The sequence below is a fragment of the Canis aureus genome, chromosome 13, assembly GCF_053574225.1.
Source record: "Canis aureus isolate CA01 chromosome 13, VMU_Caureus_v.1.0, whole genome shotgun sequence".
Taxonomy (NCBI): domain Eukaryota; kingdom Metazoa; phylum Chordata; class Mammalia; order Carnivora; family Canidae; genus Canis; species Canis aureus.
In genome coordinates, this window is record NC_135623.1 from 12,824,674 (window position 1) to 12,841,307 (window position 16,634).

The 16,634-nt window shown below is 34.5% G+C and overlaps 1 protein-coding gene and 1 long non-coding RNA gene across 8 annotated transcripts in view; one reads left to right on the forward strand and one right to left on the reverse strand.

The window, feature by feature from the left end:
- The window catches only part of AGO3 (argonaute RISC catalytic component 3), a 119,178-nt gene that overhangs the window by 56,728 nt on the left and 45,816 nt on the right, over positions 1–16,634 (reverse strand). For 2 of the 5 annotated variants that reach the window (XM_077844777.1, XM_077844778.1), the window contains exons 4-5: positions 16,064–16,272; positions 15,108–15,244 (exon numbers count right to left, since the gene is read on the reverse strand). In XM_077844777.1, coding sequence (XP_077700903.1) covers positions 15,108–15,244; positions 16,064–16,272 — 346 coding nt within the window. Of the gene's footprint in view, positions 1–5,407; positions 5,495–6,808; positions 6,903–15,107; positions 15,245–16,063; positions 16,273–16,634 lie in introns of those variants that run through there. The other 3 variants (XM_077844779.1, XM_077844780.1, XM_077844781.1) reach the window with 3 other exon arrangements.
- Positions 1–16,634, forward strand: part of LOC144281893 (uncharacterized) — a 65,723-nt gene that overhangs the window by 17,573 nt on the left and 31,516 nt on the right. For 2 of the 3 annotated variants that reach the window (XR_013350286.1, XR_013350288.1), the window contains one exon: positions 3,341–3,393. This is a non-coding gene — a long non-coding RNA (uncharacterized LOC144281893). Of the gene's footprint in view, positions 1–3,340; positions 3,572–16,634 lie in introns of those variants that run through there. The other variant, XR_013350287.1, reaches the window with a different exon arrangement.

The window sequence follows — 16,634 nt, forward strand, 5'->3', positions numbered from 1 at the left end:
GTGAATAAAGGGTTAAAAGATGAAGTTGAGGAAATTTTCCAGAAGGTAAAGCAAATTAAATGAAACATAAAGACAATGGATACATATGTAAAATAAGTACATTTTATGGTATGTACAAAAAAAATCTCACTAAAGCTCTTTAAAAAATGGAGCACTGCTTTCAAATCTGTGAAGGAATATTATTTCCAACACAGAAACTCAGCTAAACTACCATTTAAATTTGTTTTCAAGTGTGTAAGGTGTCACAATATTTGCCTGTTGCGTACCCTTTTCTCATAAAACTTTTGAACATTAAAAAAGGGCAGGAGAAGAAAAAGGATGTAGGAAACAGAAGATCAATAAAGGAAAAATACAAAATTCTCCACAGGGTTAGTGATGTGTGATTCCAAGAGGACGGCTCAAACATAAACTTGTACCAAATATGAAGGGCAAACTCACTGAGACTGAAACAGGGTGAATTAAAAAACAGAGTGGATGGAGACTGTCACTGAGATTTCTGCTGTCATTATTTTGCTTTTGTAATGTGAGGATAGTCTGGGTAAGACTGACACAGATATATTTACCTTGCTTAGCTAGACCATATGGTGAAAAGTTCCTGTCCTGCTGCCTGAAATCAGACTCTCATTATACCCTCAAGAAATGTTCTGTTTTCATCTACTGCTGAGAAAACTCATTTTAATATTATAAATTATTCCTTAGTCTTAGAGATCTTATACCTGAACTCAAACATATGAAGCAAACGACACTATTATTGTGATTAATAAATTACTTAATAGAAATATGTTTTCCTTGCAAAGGAAGCATATTCTGGGTGAACTTCTCTGACTCTTTTGCAGAATAAATTACAATTACTAAATTCTACAACAATCTATATATTCCATTTTCTTTTAGGAGTAAATAGTGACTGTTTTACAGAAGGATACTCTTACTGTAAAGCACAGAAAGTAAATAAAAATAACAATGTTTCTCAATTCAGATGTTCCTGGGTCTGAGATCTGTCTGCCAAGAATCTTGCTTCTTAGGGATGCAGTACAGAGTTATGAATATTAAGGACATAACTTTGGAGTCAGAAGCTGGCTTCTATCATTTAAAAGTAAACTGTGACTTTGAGCCTTAAATATAAACTACAGTTTTATTCAAAATAGGTTTAATAGGTTATATTACATTGTTAAAATCAAAAGCAAATGAATACCAGCCTTGAAAATTCCCTGAGCAGACAAAACCAGTTTAGTCATACAAGCAAAGCTTAATGTAGCTTATCTCACAAGCCCAACTTGGTCTGGGTCATTTCTTGCTCATGTCTCTGAAAATCATAAGCAAAACTTACATTGTTTCCCAAGATTAATAACCATTGACCAACTCCCTACCATTTAAGAAAATTTTAATATTATAAACAATCACTGAGGAATTACTGCTTTCTCTCTATATAAACTGTTTTATGATATTTTCCTGAGCGTCATTCCATGTTTTGGGTTGAATGCTCCCAGTATGCAAACTGTTTTTGGTGTGTGCACAATAAACTTTTATTAATTATTATTATGGTAATTCATTGATTTTTCTTCTGTTATTTCTGAACTTTTCACAAATACGTAAATTATTTAATATAAATATTAAACTATGTGAACTTTAGAAAGAGAAAGTCAATTTAGAGAGAGAAAGTTTACACAGATTTTCTCTCTCTAAACTTAACTCATACAACTGTGGTAGAGTTCATATGAGATAATTAATGTAAAATGTTTAGGATCCTATCTGTTATATAATGAGTGGTAAATAAAACTATTTTAAGGGAAATACAAATAATAAATACCACATTCACTGTGATGGTCTTAAAAATGCAAGCTGCAAATGAGTTTGGCTTAAATGCAGGCTAAACTAAAAATATATTCTCACATATCTTCAAATCCAAGTTATCAGTGATAGTAAGGTACATCAATATTTTATGTACCCTAAAAAGGAAACATCAATTAAAGTGTGACAAACCATCAACTGCAAGACATCTCCCAATTTCAGAGATGATGAAATGTGAAGAAAAAATATTTTTGAATCTTAGATTGGTAAAATTACAGTAAGTTTAACTACACAGTTGAGAAAATATTAAATACCACAAAAGCAATCATTTTGAAGACAAGATTAAGTCACATCATTAGAATTAAATTTCTCTGTTTTAGAGTAATTTTCACACTTCCTTTCTTCCTTCCACTACCAATTTCACCTAGAGGTAGGTAATCTGTCACTTTGGAGACTAAAATGGATCCCTGTTATGTGCTCCCATTGTACTCAGCACTTCCTCTTCATAATACTTGTATTGCTCAATACTAGTGTTTTCCAGTAGATTTCAAGTTCAACAAGGGCTGTTTTGTTCGGAACAATATACCAAGCTCAAGGGATGCAAATTCAAATCACACAAAAACAAAAAAGGGAAACATAAACAAGTAGGCTGGTGAGTGCAATATTTTCACTCATTATTTTTCATAGCAGTACTACATTTTACTGGCAATTAAAACTTTTAGGCTTTATTTTCATTTCACTAACATACCATAGATCTTTTATTAAAAATGCTATTTTCTGACTTCTTTACTTCACAATGGCACCATAAGTTATTCACACTTTGTTCACAAAAAATTAACATACTCTCACATTTTTCTTGAAACATGCAGCCCTTTATCTATTCTCTCTATGCCAACCAACCTATTCCATTCTTCTTCCTTCTTCCTAAAGGTAACCACTATCCTCAAATTGGTGTGCTTTTGTCTCATCTATGTTTTTCATAGTTTTACTGCATATTTATGTACTCAGTATAAATTTGTTTTAAATTTACATAATAACCTATCCTTTTAATATCTGCTACCCCTTCAACACTGTTTTTGGGGCAACACTGTTTTAAACCGCTGGGTGGCTCAGCGGTTTAGCGCCGCCTTTGCCCCGAGGCCTGATCCTGAAGACCCAGGGTCGAGTCCCGCGTCAGGCTCCCTGCATGGAGCGTGCTTCTCCCTCTGCCTGTGTCTCTGCCTCTCTCTGTGTGTGTGTGTCTCTCATTAATGAATAAAATCTTAAAAAAAAAAAAAAAAAAAAAAAAACAAAAACAAAACAAAACAAAAACACAGTTTCTGATGATAATCTATGTTGATATCTGTAGATCTGGTTCACTCATTTAGTTGTCATACAGTACACCACAATATCATATAATAATATATGTACTCATTCAGAATGCTTTCCAAGGAAACACTGATAAAGAATTAGGCTGATTCCAATTTTCTATTAACAAATAATGCTTCAAGTACATATGCAAGCTTATGGCATGTTACGGATTTTAAGATACGTACAATTTCATCTTTTCTAGATACGGAAAACTGCTCTCCAAGGTTGCTGTACCAAATCATACTCTGACAGTGTGTGAGTTCCTTTAACTTTGGTATCCTCACGAATATTTGATATAAGACTTTAATTTTTACAAACCTGATGGGTATGAAATGTAATCTTTTATATTTCATTTGCATTTTCCTGATTACTAATGAATGAGAATCTGATATTCATGTGTTTACTGGTCATTTGGGTTTCCTCTTTTCTAAACTACCTGTTTTCCTACTGATCTATCCTTATTTTTATAAAGCTCTTGGGTGTATTTGCTGCAAATATTGTCCTAGTATTTTAATTAACTTTATGATTATCTTTATAACATACAAGTTTATTTTTATTTTTTTTATTTTTGTTTATTTATGATAGTCATACAGAGAGAGAGAGAGGCAGAGACACAGGCAGAGGGAGAAGCAGGCTCCATGCACCGGGAGCCCGACGTGGGATTCGATCCCGGGTCTCCAGAATCGCGCCCTGGGCCAAAGGCAGGCGCCAAACCGCTGCACCACCCAGGGATCCCAACATACAAGTTTAAAAGTTTGATGTAGCCAAGCTTGTATTATCTTTTATAATTTACATTTTATATTTTGTCCAACATTAGAAATATTCTATTTTTTTTCTAAAAGAATTTTAAAGTTTTGTATTACGGCTTTAGGATTAAAATACACCCAGAAATAGGGGTGCTTGGGTGGGTCAGGTCATTATCCCAGGGTCCTGGGATTGAGCCCTGCATTAGGCTCCCCGCTCAGCATGGAGCCTTCTTCTCCCTCTCCCTCTTCCCCTCCTCCTACCCCTGCTCTCTCAAATAAATAAAATCTAAAAAAAAAAAAAAACAAAAAAAACCTAGAAATAGATTTTGAACATGATGTGAGATGTGTCTAATTTATTTTTTCATGTAGTTAACTTTATAAACACCATTTATTAAACATTCTTTCTTCAATGATATGAAATGCTGCCTAACATTTTACTAAGTTTCCATATACACATGGCTTATTTCTAGGCTCTGTATTCTGCTTCATTGATCTGTCTGTCCCTGTGCTTAAAGCAATGTGGAATAATAATCGTTATAGTTTTATTTTTTTATTTTTTTAAAGATTTATTTATTTATGATAGACACAGAGAGAGAGAGAGAGAGAGAGAGGCAGAGACACAGGCAGAGGGAGAAGCAGGCTCCATGCCAGGAGCCTGACGTGGGACTCGATTCCGGGACTCCAGGATTGCGCCCTGGGCCAAAGGCAGGCGCTAAACCGCTGAGCCACCCAGGGATCCCTCGCTATAGTTTTAAAATAAAGAGGGGAATTCCTCCTTCTTTATTCTTCTTTAAAATTATATTGGCTATTCTTGGCATTTATTTTTCCATATAAGCCTTAATAGGGATGCCTGGGTGGCTCAGTGGTTAAGTTCCTGCCTTCGCAGCCCAGGATGTGATCCTGGAGACCTAGGATCCAGTCCCACATCGGGCTCCTTGCATGGAGCCTGCTTCTCTCTCTGCCTGTGTCTCTGTCTCTCTATGTCTCTCATGAATAAATAAAATCTTAAAAAAAAAAAGCCTTAATATTTACTTATCAAGTTTCATGATATACTCTATTGGAATTTTATTTAAAATTGCATTTAGAGATTAAATTGTAGAAAACTGACATCAAATTGAGTTTTCCTAATTTCATTCATTTAGATTTTCTCTTATGTCTTTCAATCAAATTTTTTATTTTAGAAACCTCTCAAAAATCTCTTACTCCTGTGTACCTCCTTTTCAATCCAAACTCTTGATCTCATCGTATTTGTTAAAGCTTGGCTAAAGCATCACATACTCTTCCAAATATTCTTCTAACTTTCTAGGATAATTTAGATGTTCCTCCTCTATGCTCTTAGTTTTACCTATTCATTCTTTCCTTAATATGACCCCAAATTGTGCTAAGCATGGAGGGTACATACACTGGTGAATAAGATGGACAATCCCTACAGACACAGAACAAGAAACAGTTATAATTTCAAGTGACATGTCCTATATTACAGGGGGAGTACACTGTGCTGTGGGAATACATAAAAGAAATACCTAACTCATTCTTGGGGGATGGCTGGATGTGGGGGGGAGAAAGGTGTCAAATACTGCTTCTCAAGGAAGTAACGTGTAGAGTGAAACCTGTAAGAAGAACAGAAGTTAGCAAACACAAAACAACTAAAATATCATAGTCCTGACATCCTGGCTTTACTCTTGATTTTACTGGAAAAGCTCCCACTGCTTAACTGTGAAATCATCTAATCTTTGAATATGTTTCCTCCCTTGGCCTCCGTGACACCACTTTTTTTGGCTCTCATACCACCTGTGATAATCATTAACTGCTCACTGGTGCTTCTTCCTTCCTTAAATGCCACTATTCCCCTATGGCTTTATCCTCCTCATTCCTGTTTCTTATCTAAATATTATTCCTAAAGAAGTTTTTTCATTTCTACAGTTTCAAATATGGATTTATATACTGAAGAGTTCTCTAACTTTTGCTTCCACCATCACAGATTTTCACATATGCATTTCCAACTGCACAGTAGTATCTATCCATATGTCCCATAGGCTCTCCAAGCTTTGGACATAATTAACATTCGATCTATTTAATATATGGTGCATACCGCCAACTAATCAGCAACAGCAGATCTATCTTCCAATTCAATTGCCAGCATCACCATTCACACTAGAATGAATCACTATTCTGACTGTTGAATGAATCACTATTCTGACTGTTGGTGAGTATGCCCTTCTTAGAAGCTAGTTTATAATACAGCAGTCACAGCCTGAAGGGTTGGGAACATGAAGGTTGTTTCAAAGACTGAATAACTTTGCAGGCCACGTATGTGTTTTTTTTTTTTTTTTAATTCATCAACTTGGCAGGGTTACTAGTTGTCAGCTATTCAAACATTAATCTAGTTATTGCTGTGAAAGTGTTTTATAGATGTAATTAAAATCCACAATCAGTTGACTAAGTAAAGGAGATTATCCTGGATAATCTGGGTGGGCTTCGTTCAGTCAGTTGAAAGGCTTTTAAAGCAAGGCTGGTGCTTTCCCAAGAGAGACAGAAGAGAGCTTCCACCTGCGAAGAACAGCCTCAGCTCATGCCCATGAATCCCAGTCTGTCCTTCCTGACAGCCTATTGTAAGGATTTCAGACTTGCCTTCCTAATCCTTACAAACTGTGTAAGCCAAATCTCTATATATAGATCTCTCACTGGTTCTGTCTCTTTGGTTGAACCTGACAGATATACCAGGTTTATAGTTTATTTCCAAAAACAATTTCTTCAAAAACCTAGTAAACCTTCTGGTCTACTCATTTCCAATCAGTTCCATGTGCCAGTAACTATACCCAAAGTTTTTTTCTGGACATGGGTCTTAAACCTACTTTTTCAACTTATTCCTTATAATATGGTTCCTTTCTCTCCACCCACATTAGACCGTCACCATCTCTTACCTGAACTAGTGATTGAAAAAGCCTCCTAACTGGCTTCTGAGATTAGTTTTTTCTCCTCTATCTATTCTCCACACTGCTGCCAGAGGTCTCTTTCTGGAAAACAAATATGATCATGTCACTATCCTTCTTAAAAACTTTTCAAGTCTCTCTACCTACAGAATAAATTTGTTTTCTATTTCATTAATTTCTGTTTTTAACTCTTATTTCCTTCTATTTGCTTTGCATTTATTTTTTATTTTTATAACTTTTGAGATGAATACTTAAGTCACTGATGCTTTTCTTCTTTTCTAATAGGCATTTTAAGGTTTTAGATTCTAAGCATTGCTTTAGCTAATCATACCAAGTTCTGATATGTATTATTTTCATTATCCTTAAGTTTAAAATACGTAAAATTTTCTTTGTGATTTATCTGACCAATGGGTTATTTATATATTATTTAATAATATCCAAAGCTAGACTTTAAGTTCCTGTAGGAAAATAGCAATTTACTTCCAAATTTTCCTACTTTCCTCCTAGAACCCAATACAACAAAGAGAATGTTTTTAAAAAGAAAAGAAAACCCTTCTACATATTTGGTGAACCCAGGAGACAATAAAAATGGAAATGCCAAATTATAAGTAAAAATGGCCCAAAGTACTAGGGGCTGGTAGAGCCTTTGCAGGGGAGAGGACAAGTATGAAAACAGCCTGGCTGGGGAATAGCAAATTTTCACTCCCAGAAAGAGAGGATCCTATCCTAAGTGGGAACTGCAATGTTTAGAACGGAGACTGACCGGGGGAATCTCAGAAGTAAGTAGAAAAAGGAGGTGTAGAAAGTGCCATGAGAATGAGGAGAGGGTGGTCTAGAAGCGACAGATCTCAGATACTATGACTCCTCTAAAAGTAAGCCAAGTACTTTTCATCTGTCGTTTCAAACTTAAATGTTCAAAGAATGCCACAAATAACTCCTATATACCCTTCACAAATTCTCTATTAATATTTGAGCAGAGAAACCTGGGACCACCCTGCTCCCAATGTCCTGTTCCTCCTCCCCATCCCCCTCCAGAATCTTCCAATAGGTGGCTTGAGAAAGTTCATCTAATTTAAATATGAGTAATAAAAAAATGATAAGTATCCATATGAAGAAACCATAAAAAAAAGTAAAATCGTATGATATCCTTGACAAAGAAAACTCAACAAAAAATTATCAAAAAGTAGATGAAAACTGTGAAACTACATTTTAAAAAAGATTTTATTTATTTGAGAGAGAGAGAGAGAGAGAGTGCGCACAAGTAGGGGGAAGAGGGAGAAGCAGGTTCCCCAGTGAGCAGGGAGCTTGACAGGATGTGGGGCTCGATCCCAGGACCCTGGGATCTTGACCTGAGCAGAAGGCAGGTGCTTAACCAACTGAGTCACCCAGGCGTCTCTGAAACATTACTTTTTAACATGAATTCCAAAAAAAATTTTTTTTAATATTTGAGAGAGTATACAAGTGTGTGGATGTGCATGCAAACAGGTGAGGGTACGGGGGCACAGAAAGAGAGGGAGAAAGAGAAACAAGCAGATGCCCCACAGAGTGTGGAGCATGACGCAGGGCTCGATCCCAGAACCCTGAGATCATGGCCAGAGCCGAAATCAAGAGTTGGTCATTTAACTGACTGAGCCACTCAGGTGCCCCATGAATTAAAGAATTCTTAATATAGCTATTAAAATCTCAGAAGGGTGCCTGGCTGGCTCAGTCAGAAGAGCATGAGACTCTTCATCCTGGGGTTAGGAGTTTGAGTCCCCAGTTGGGTGTAGAAATTACTTAAATAAACATTTAAAAAAGGAAAGAAAAAAAAAATCTCACAATAGAAAACTAACTCAGGGAAGAGATAGTCAATAGGAGGAAGAAAAAAACAAAAGTACTACGGATCTGATTCACGAAAGAAATGGAAGAAAAATATTTTTAAAAATTGGAAATATAAGCACATGGTAAAAAATATACTACAAAAGGCACAGCAAGGAGCAAACAGAACAGTAATGTTTTAAAAGAAAATTTAAAAATAAAAAAAAAAAGACTTGAACCTATATTTTCAAAGGGAATTCTTTGAAAACTGACCCAAAGTGGTCAACAGCGACAAAATAAATCTACTGAAATAAGTGTAAAAAATAATTTTTGCAATCAGACAAAAAAAAAAAAAAAAAAAAGCAGATCCCTCCTGGGGAAAAAAATCAAGCTGGTATCATACTTCTCTACTGAATATCAATGTCAGAAAACAGCAGACGATTACTTAGAAGACATTCAAGAAAATGTAAGTCAGTAATTTTTTTAAAGACTTTATTTGACAGAGCAAGAGAGAGAGAGCGCGTGTGCACAAGCAGGGGGAGCGGCAGGCAGAGGCAGAGGGAGAGGCAGGCAGAGGCAGAACGAGAAGCAGGCCCTCCCCTCCCACTGAGCAGGGAGCCTGACAATGCGGAGCTCCATTCCAGTACCCTGGGATCATAACCTGGTTGAGCCACCGAGGTGCCCCTATTAATTAATAATTTTATTGTCTTAGACAAACAATCCTTCAGGAGTAAGGCTATAGGCAAATGGTTTTCAGTATGTTAACACTTAGTTCTTCTTTTTTTTTAAATTTTTATTTATTTATGATAGTCATACAGAGAGAGAGAGAGAGAGAGAGGCAGAGACACAGGCAGAGGGAGAAGCAGGCTCCATGCACCGGGAGCCCGATGTGGGATTCGATCCCGGGTCTCCAGGATCGCGCCCTGGGCCAAAGGCAGGCGCTAAACCGCTGCGCCACCCAGGGATCCCACTTAGTTCTTAACTCTCCTTGAAAAAACAACTGAGGACAAACTCACTAATGGATGATAGGAAAAGTTTCAGGAAACGGACTGACAGCACAAATACACATAATTGTAGATTTAAGATGAAAACCAATGGATATACAGGTGACACAATGGAATGCAACTCTTAAATGCTCTAATAATATAGAAATAATAATATATACAAATAAATCAATGATAGCAGAAAACATAAAAAGTACAATGAACTCACTGGTTGTACCTTATAGTAATAGACAGGAGTCAATGTTGAAAGTGAAATAGTAAAAGTTTAAGCAAAATTATAAAGAATAAAATAATGCTATATTTGCCAAAATTAGTTAGTAAAGAAGAAGGAGGAAAGAAGGAAAGGAAGAGAATAAAGCTAATATAATTGGAAAAAAGACTCTGCTTTAAAAAGAGAGAAAGATGAGTGGTTAGCATAGCACAATATACAAACTTGTCCATAACTATGTTGTACACCTGAAGCTAATGTAATATTGCATGTCAACCACACTTCAACAAAACCCTTTTAATATCAAAAATATTATTTAAAGAGCACAGAAAACAGACCACTTGAAATTTCAAGAACATATATAATCAGGAAATATAAAATGTGACAAACTAAGACTAAGCATGTATGTCCTCCCTATCTATCTGGCTTAACTCATCCATTAAAAGAAAAAAGCTTTAGACTGACCCACAAAGCAAAACCATTCTATACTATCACCAAGATATATCTGTCATTCAGAAAATATTAAGAAAGGAAAAGTTAATAGATAGGATAAGGTTCACAAACATATGGATTGTAATTGTTTCATTAGATTATGCAGACTTTTAGCCCAAAGTATAAAAAGAAAGTCACTTTATCATTGTAAAGGGTATAATTCACAACGAAGAAAACAGGTATATAATATATGCTCTTAATAACATAGCAGCAACATTAAGAAAGCAGAAATCAAAGGAGATATGAAGGAGAGAGAAACACAATAATAACAGAAATTTTAAAATTATTTCTCCCAGTCTGAGAGAACAAGTAGACAAAAATAACTCAGAAATGATCTAAAACAGCATAATCAAAATGGTAGGCACGGATGGATATTCATTTAATTCTACTCTCATAGTTGAATATATCTATTTTCAAACAGCTATTGAACCTTCACAAAAATTGACTATGTATTATTTTTTTTGACTATGTATTAGATGACAAAATATATCTCAACAAATTCTTCCTTCCTTTCTTTTAGAGAGAGAGAGAGAGAGAGCGCGCATGCATGTGTGAGAGCACCTGTGAGCAGGGGGAGGAGCAAAGGGGAATGAGTGGGGAGGGGCAGAGAGAAATAATCTCAGATTCTGCATCAAGTACAGAGCCTAATGCAGGGCTCAATCTCATGACCCCTGAGCTGAAACCAAGACTCAGTCACTTAACTAAGCCCTCGAGGCACCCCTAGACTCCAAAATATACCTCCACAAATTTTAAAGGGAGAAATACAAGCCCTATTCTCTGATTAACAACCCATAAACTAGAAATTTATAATAAAATCAGAAAATAACAAGTTTTTCAATCTGAAAATTGAAAAATATCAACATTTGGGTAAGAGGGAAAATGCAAATGAAATTTGTGGTGTTTCTAGACAGTAATAAAATTACATATTAGAGGCTTTCGGATATAGCTAAAACAGTGATCAGAAGAAAATCCATTACTTTAAATAATTTCATCATTAAGAAAAAATGAAAGCAAATGAGTTACTAATATGTCTTAAAAAGTTAGAAAAACTAAAGTAACTAAAAAAATAGAGGAAAACATTTATAAAGCTAAAAGCAGAAACTGAGAATTTAAAAACTAGAAGGCCAGAGAGCTACAAAAAAAAAAAAAAAAAAAAGAAAGAAAGAAAGAAAAAAAATGTTTTAAAAACTCTTTTGCTGGGGGGGCTTTAGGGGATGGTGAAATCTGTTGTTTAAAGTACTACCTCTCCCAGGAAATATGGAATAAAAATTGGGATTTATTTAAACTTTATTCAAAGTTTCCATTAAAATATAAATAAATAAAGAAGTACTCCTCTCTTAAGAGTAAAATGGACAAAACAAAAATACAGAAAATAAATGGGAACTCAGAGAAGTAGGCATTATTTCAAAAAACAAGAAAACTACATAAAACACTCTATAAAAAATCACAGATAAAATTATTTTTTAGTAAGATATAACCTCCCAAAACTGAGCTGCAACAAACTGATTTTCTCAAAAATAAATGGAAGTTTTCAAAGAGCAAATATATTTACCTATCAAGCAAAACACATTACGCCACAAGATTTTATAGAATTCTATCAAATCTTAAGAGAGCTGACAATTTTAATACTATTTAAAAACTGTTGTACATTTTAGAAAATGAAAACTTCTAAAAATTTTATGATATGCAATTAATACCAAAACTTGAAAAAGATTACACAAAAATTATAGATCTGATGATCAAACTTACTTTGCATTGATTAAAAAAATAAAATATTAGCAAACAGAATACAATATCACGTTAAAAGAATCCAGAAACACAAATTTGGTTCAATGTTTGTTAAAAAGACAAAATTCAACATCCATTCTTGAATAAAAGTATTTAATAAAACAGGAATTAACAGATGCTACTATACATACATGTATCTTACTTAATGTAGAAACCTTGGGAGCATTCCTTTCCATGGTATGGAATAAAGAGGATGCCAACTAACCACTACTGCTTAACATTGTCTAATTAGTCAATATAATCTGAATAAAAAAATCAGAAGGAAGAGGTAAACCTATCACTTTCTGTAGATGAAATGATTATAACTTACTTAGAAATGATAAGAAAGTTACTTGAATAGCTAAACAAAAATGAATTTAATGAGGCAGAGAGAAAAAGGTATACAGAAGTGAAAGGCCTAGGTGGCTCAGTTGGTTAAGTGTCTGCCTTTGGCTCGGGTTGTGATCCTGGGGTCCCAGGATCAAGTCCCACATTGGGCTCCCTACAGGGAGCCTGCTGTTTCTCCCTTTGCCTCTGCCCTCCTCTCTCTGTCTCTCATGAATAAATAAAATCTTTAAAAAGGGAAAAAAAATGTGACAGCCTTCATTTATATAAGCAATAACCAGTTAGAATCTATAAATACATTTAATAGCAAAAAAAAAAAAAAAAAAAAGGAGGGAGGAAGTATGCGCAAGATACATGCAACTTCTATGTGAGGAAAACTTTAAAACACTCCTGAAGGAAACAAACATAACCTTGCACTAATAGAAAGGTACAGTGTTATCTTGGACAGAAAGACTCAGTATCTTAAAGATGTCAATTTGTCTTAACAATTTATAAATGTAGCAAGATTTCAATAAAAGTAACACTGGTGTTTCTACAGGCTTACATGAAAGAATAAATAAGAATAGCATGAAAAAAGTGAAGAGAAAAATGAGACTAGCCCTAGAAGAAGATATTGCAAGTCATAAAAGAAACGATTACTATATTTGTTTGTGTATATAAATTTACCATCCCCCCCATCAATAAAAACATAAATTTCTACACGGCAAAAAACAAGCCCGTACCAAAGGTTAAAAGACAAATAATCAGGGATAAATGTCTTTCAAAACACAAGGGGCTAATCTCCTTAATTTAGAAAGCTCTCAGTAAATGAGAAAAGCAAAAATCCAACAGAATAAAAAGGGCAAAAGACATAAACTAATTAAAAAAAAAATAAGGTGACCCTTATACATGTGAAAAGATGGCCAAATGCAAAACAGGAAATGATTTCTTGCAAACCCAATTAACAGAATCTAGAGTTTGACACTTCTAGTGGCAAAGGCACAACTAAAAAGCTAGTTTCATTCACTGATGCACATTTAGAACTTTACAGAAGGCAATCTACCAATGATCAGAATTATAAATATATTTGCCTTTGACCCATTAATCTTCCCACCTGAAATCTATCCTAAAGGTACATCTACATATATATAGGAAATGGTGTTATGAAATGGCAAACAAAACAGCCGTAGTATACATTGAAAGACGACTTGTGAGATATAGCTCCTCAAGGGCATATCTCCACAATGGTAGAAGTAACTGAAAATAATGCAGAAACTATGTAGTGATCTGAAAAGATCGAGGGATCCTTGAAGGAAAGGCCGATTCCAGGTATAGGGTAGGAAATGTAAAATGAGCCTGAAATATCCTGCTGTGCCACAAAGCAAAAAAGCTATCAAAGACTAATAAATTGTTAATAGGACATTGTGATGTCCCATATAAGAATTCCATCTAATTCAAAAGGAGTAATAGAATCAGAAAAAATACCACGTGGTAATCACTAATGAAATAAGTGATTTGGGTAACAATGATTATTGAATAGAATATTAGTAACTGAAAGGTTGATTGGGAAATTTACAATGGAGAGTTCAGGCCTATTGATCTCTGAATCTAACAATCAATTGTAGTATCACTAAAATTGGAACCACTATATACTGTGTGCCCCTAATATGATACAATATGAAGCATATATAACGTATTCTGAACCAGGACTGAATCAAACTTCTAGGGCCAATTTTCATTTTCAGGAAATATAGGGGACAGAGGAACAAGGTAATGACACCACAAGAACAAACACAAATGTGGATTTTTGGATATTCTTTAGGACAAGTGACAGAGTTTCTCTAAAAAAGTCAATGAAGTTAAAACAAAAAAAGAAAAAACAAAACAAGAGGAAGGAAATAGGACTACTAAATTTAAAAAAGCATATCAGTCAAACATGTTACGTGGATCTTGTTTGGGTCCTGATTAGAACAACCAACTAATAATAAAATGACATATTTGAGACAATTAAGGAAATCTGATTATGGACAGGGTATTAAAGGCTACAAATAAATGAATATTTAAAAATTTTTTACATATGATAATGGCATTATGATTTTTTTGAGGTAAAGTAGTGGAGACAAAATAACTATCTGGGATTTGATTTAAAAACACTCTAATAGAGAAGTAAATGTAGAAAGTTTAAGGAAAGGTGGAAAACTCTTGACAGTTTGCAGACAGGTGGCATTTTATCATACTATTCTCCCTATTTCAACATATGCTCAAAAATATTCATGAGCTAAAAATGCTTATAGCACCACTGTAAGCATCAGCTGTAGGTATAATACCTGGGGTCACCAGGACCAACAGACTTTTCCTTTAAAACGTGTATTTCATAATGAAATACTGACTTAAGAGTTAAGAGGATAAAAGTGAGATTGTTCAGGTAATAATGTCAAGGCTTTTATATATGCTTCAATGTGCATACTTCATGCTCAGTAGCATTCCAGGACAACCTCTGTGTGAAGGGTCTCTAAAGGAAATTAATAACAATACAAAGGTTTTTCAACTTTGGCTTAATATATGTCCCAATTACTTCAAGATACTAGTACATGTAATTGCATATACAACTGCACACATACATACACATAGGCACAGATGCATGTGTGCGATAGAGAAATCAAGTACCCAATACAGAATATGCTTTTAGTTCCCTTACCATCAATATTAAGCATCATTTTCCACATGGCAGGTCGAACAGATTGATGGAATCCAAACCATACTTCCCTGCCCCCTCCCAGGGGGTGGTCATATCCTTCTGGAGCTGAGAAAAAGGAACGCCCCACAGGTGTATATCTACAAAAATTAAAATGTCATATTCAGTCCTTTCCATCCCATATAGGTATTTAAATTTGCAGAATTGGTGAGTCTAAGGCACATAAACTTCATTTATCATAATGATGCTTGTCATTAGGAATATATGAAAATAAATATATTCCAAATTTGTGAAAGCAAAAAATAGCCATTTTAAATGAAAAACAAAACCAAAACAAAATCCCTTAGCATCCTTTACTGAAATTCTCTATTCCTAAAACTACTGTTAGTTTGGGCGAGAATAAATTTTATTTGAAATACTTTCTTAGAAACAGATGAAAAGAAAAATCAGTTCTAACCTTAGTAAACGCTAAAGAGTGAATAAATATCAATCAAAAGGCTATTTCCATAAATGTGTTACCAAAACATATTTTTCTTTAAAAAGACACATTGATCCTATATATCCAAGCACACAAATATAAACATACACTTGTGGTAGTATAGCAATTTTCAATACAAATTGATTATACAATAGTATAAAAAATGATATTACCTTTAAAATAAGGGGACTTAACTAAATAGGTCAGTTATTCAAGATTTATAGCTTCTAAGATAAAGGGTTAGACATTTTTCTAAAAGGTATCCACTAGAATAGCTAACGTAATCATGTATGTTTTCAAAAATCAGAATTTATTTAACTTACTTCTTCTGTCAATGAACTTGTATGCATGCTATTCTTTAAATGAAGTAACCAAAATATACATATGGTTATTCAAAAAGGGCCTGCACAACTTATTCTTGGGAGGAAAGCCTTCACACTGAAAATCTAAAAAGGAAAAAAAAAAAGCCAGAAGCACCCACTTCATGGAGGGCAGATGTCGTAGCACCACATCAACAGCATGGACAGGATTAGTGCTGATTGGCTTGTCTAATTCCAGTGGCTCAGGCAAGGTCCGTCCTGTCAGTACTTCATGTAGTAGGTGCCAACTCACCCGAGAGACAAATTTAATTGATACCTTGAACGGTCGATCTTTTCCACCTTCCCCAGGTAAAGTAACATCTAAATCTACCTGTTGATGGGAAAACAATCAATTGATAAGTTGAAAAGGATAATGTACAATTATTTTTAAGTTACCAAGGTATTTAAGAAAAAAGAGAGCAAATATAAAAAACCAACCTCAATGTTAAATCAATAGATAATCTCCAAGCTATACTGTTAAGCAAAAAAAAAGCAAAGTACAGAAGATTACAAATAGTATGCCATCCTTGTGTGAGAAAAGAGAATGGGAAAATATTCATATATCTTACTTTTGCAATAAGAAACACAAGAAGTATGACCAGAAACAAAGAAACTGGTTACTGAATTTCAGATGATGGGAAGAAACAGACTGGAAGAAATAAAGGAGGAATAACAATTCTGAGTATATTTTTC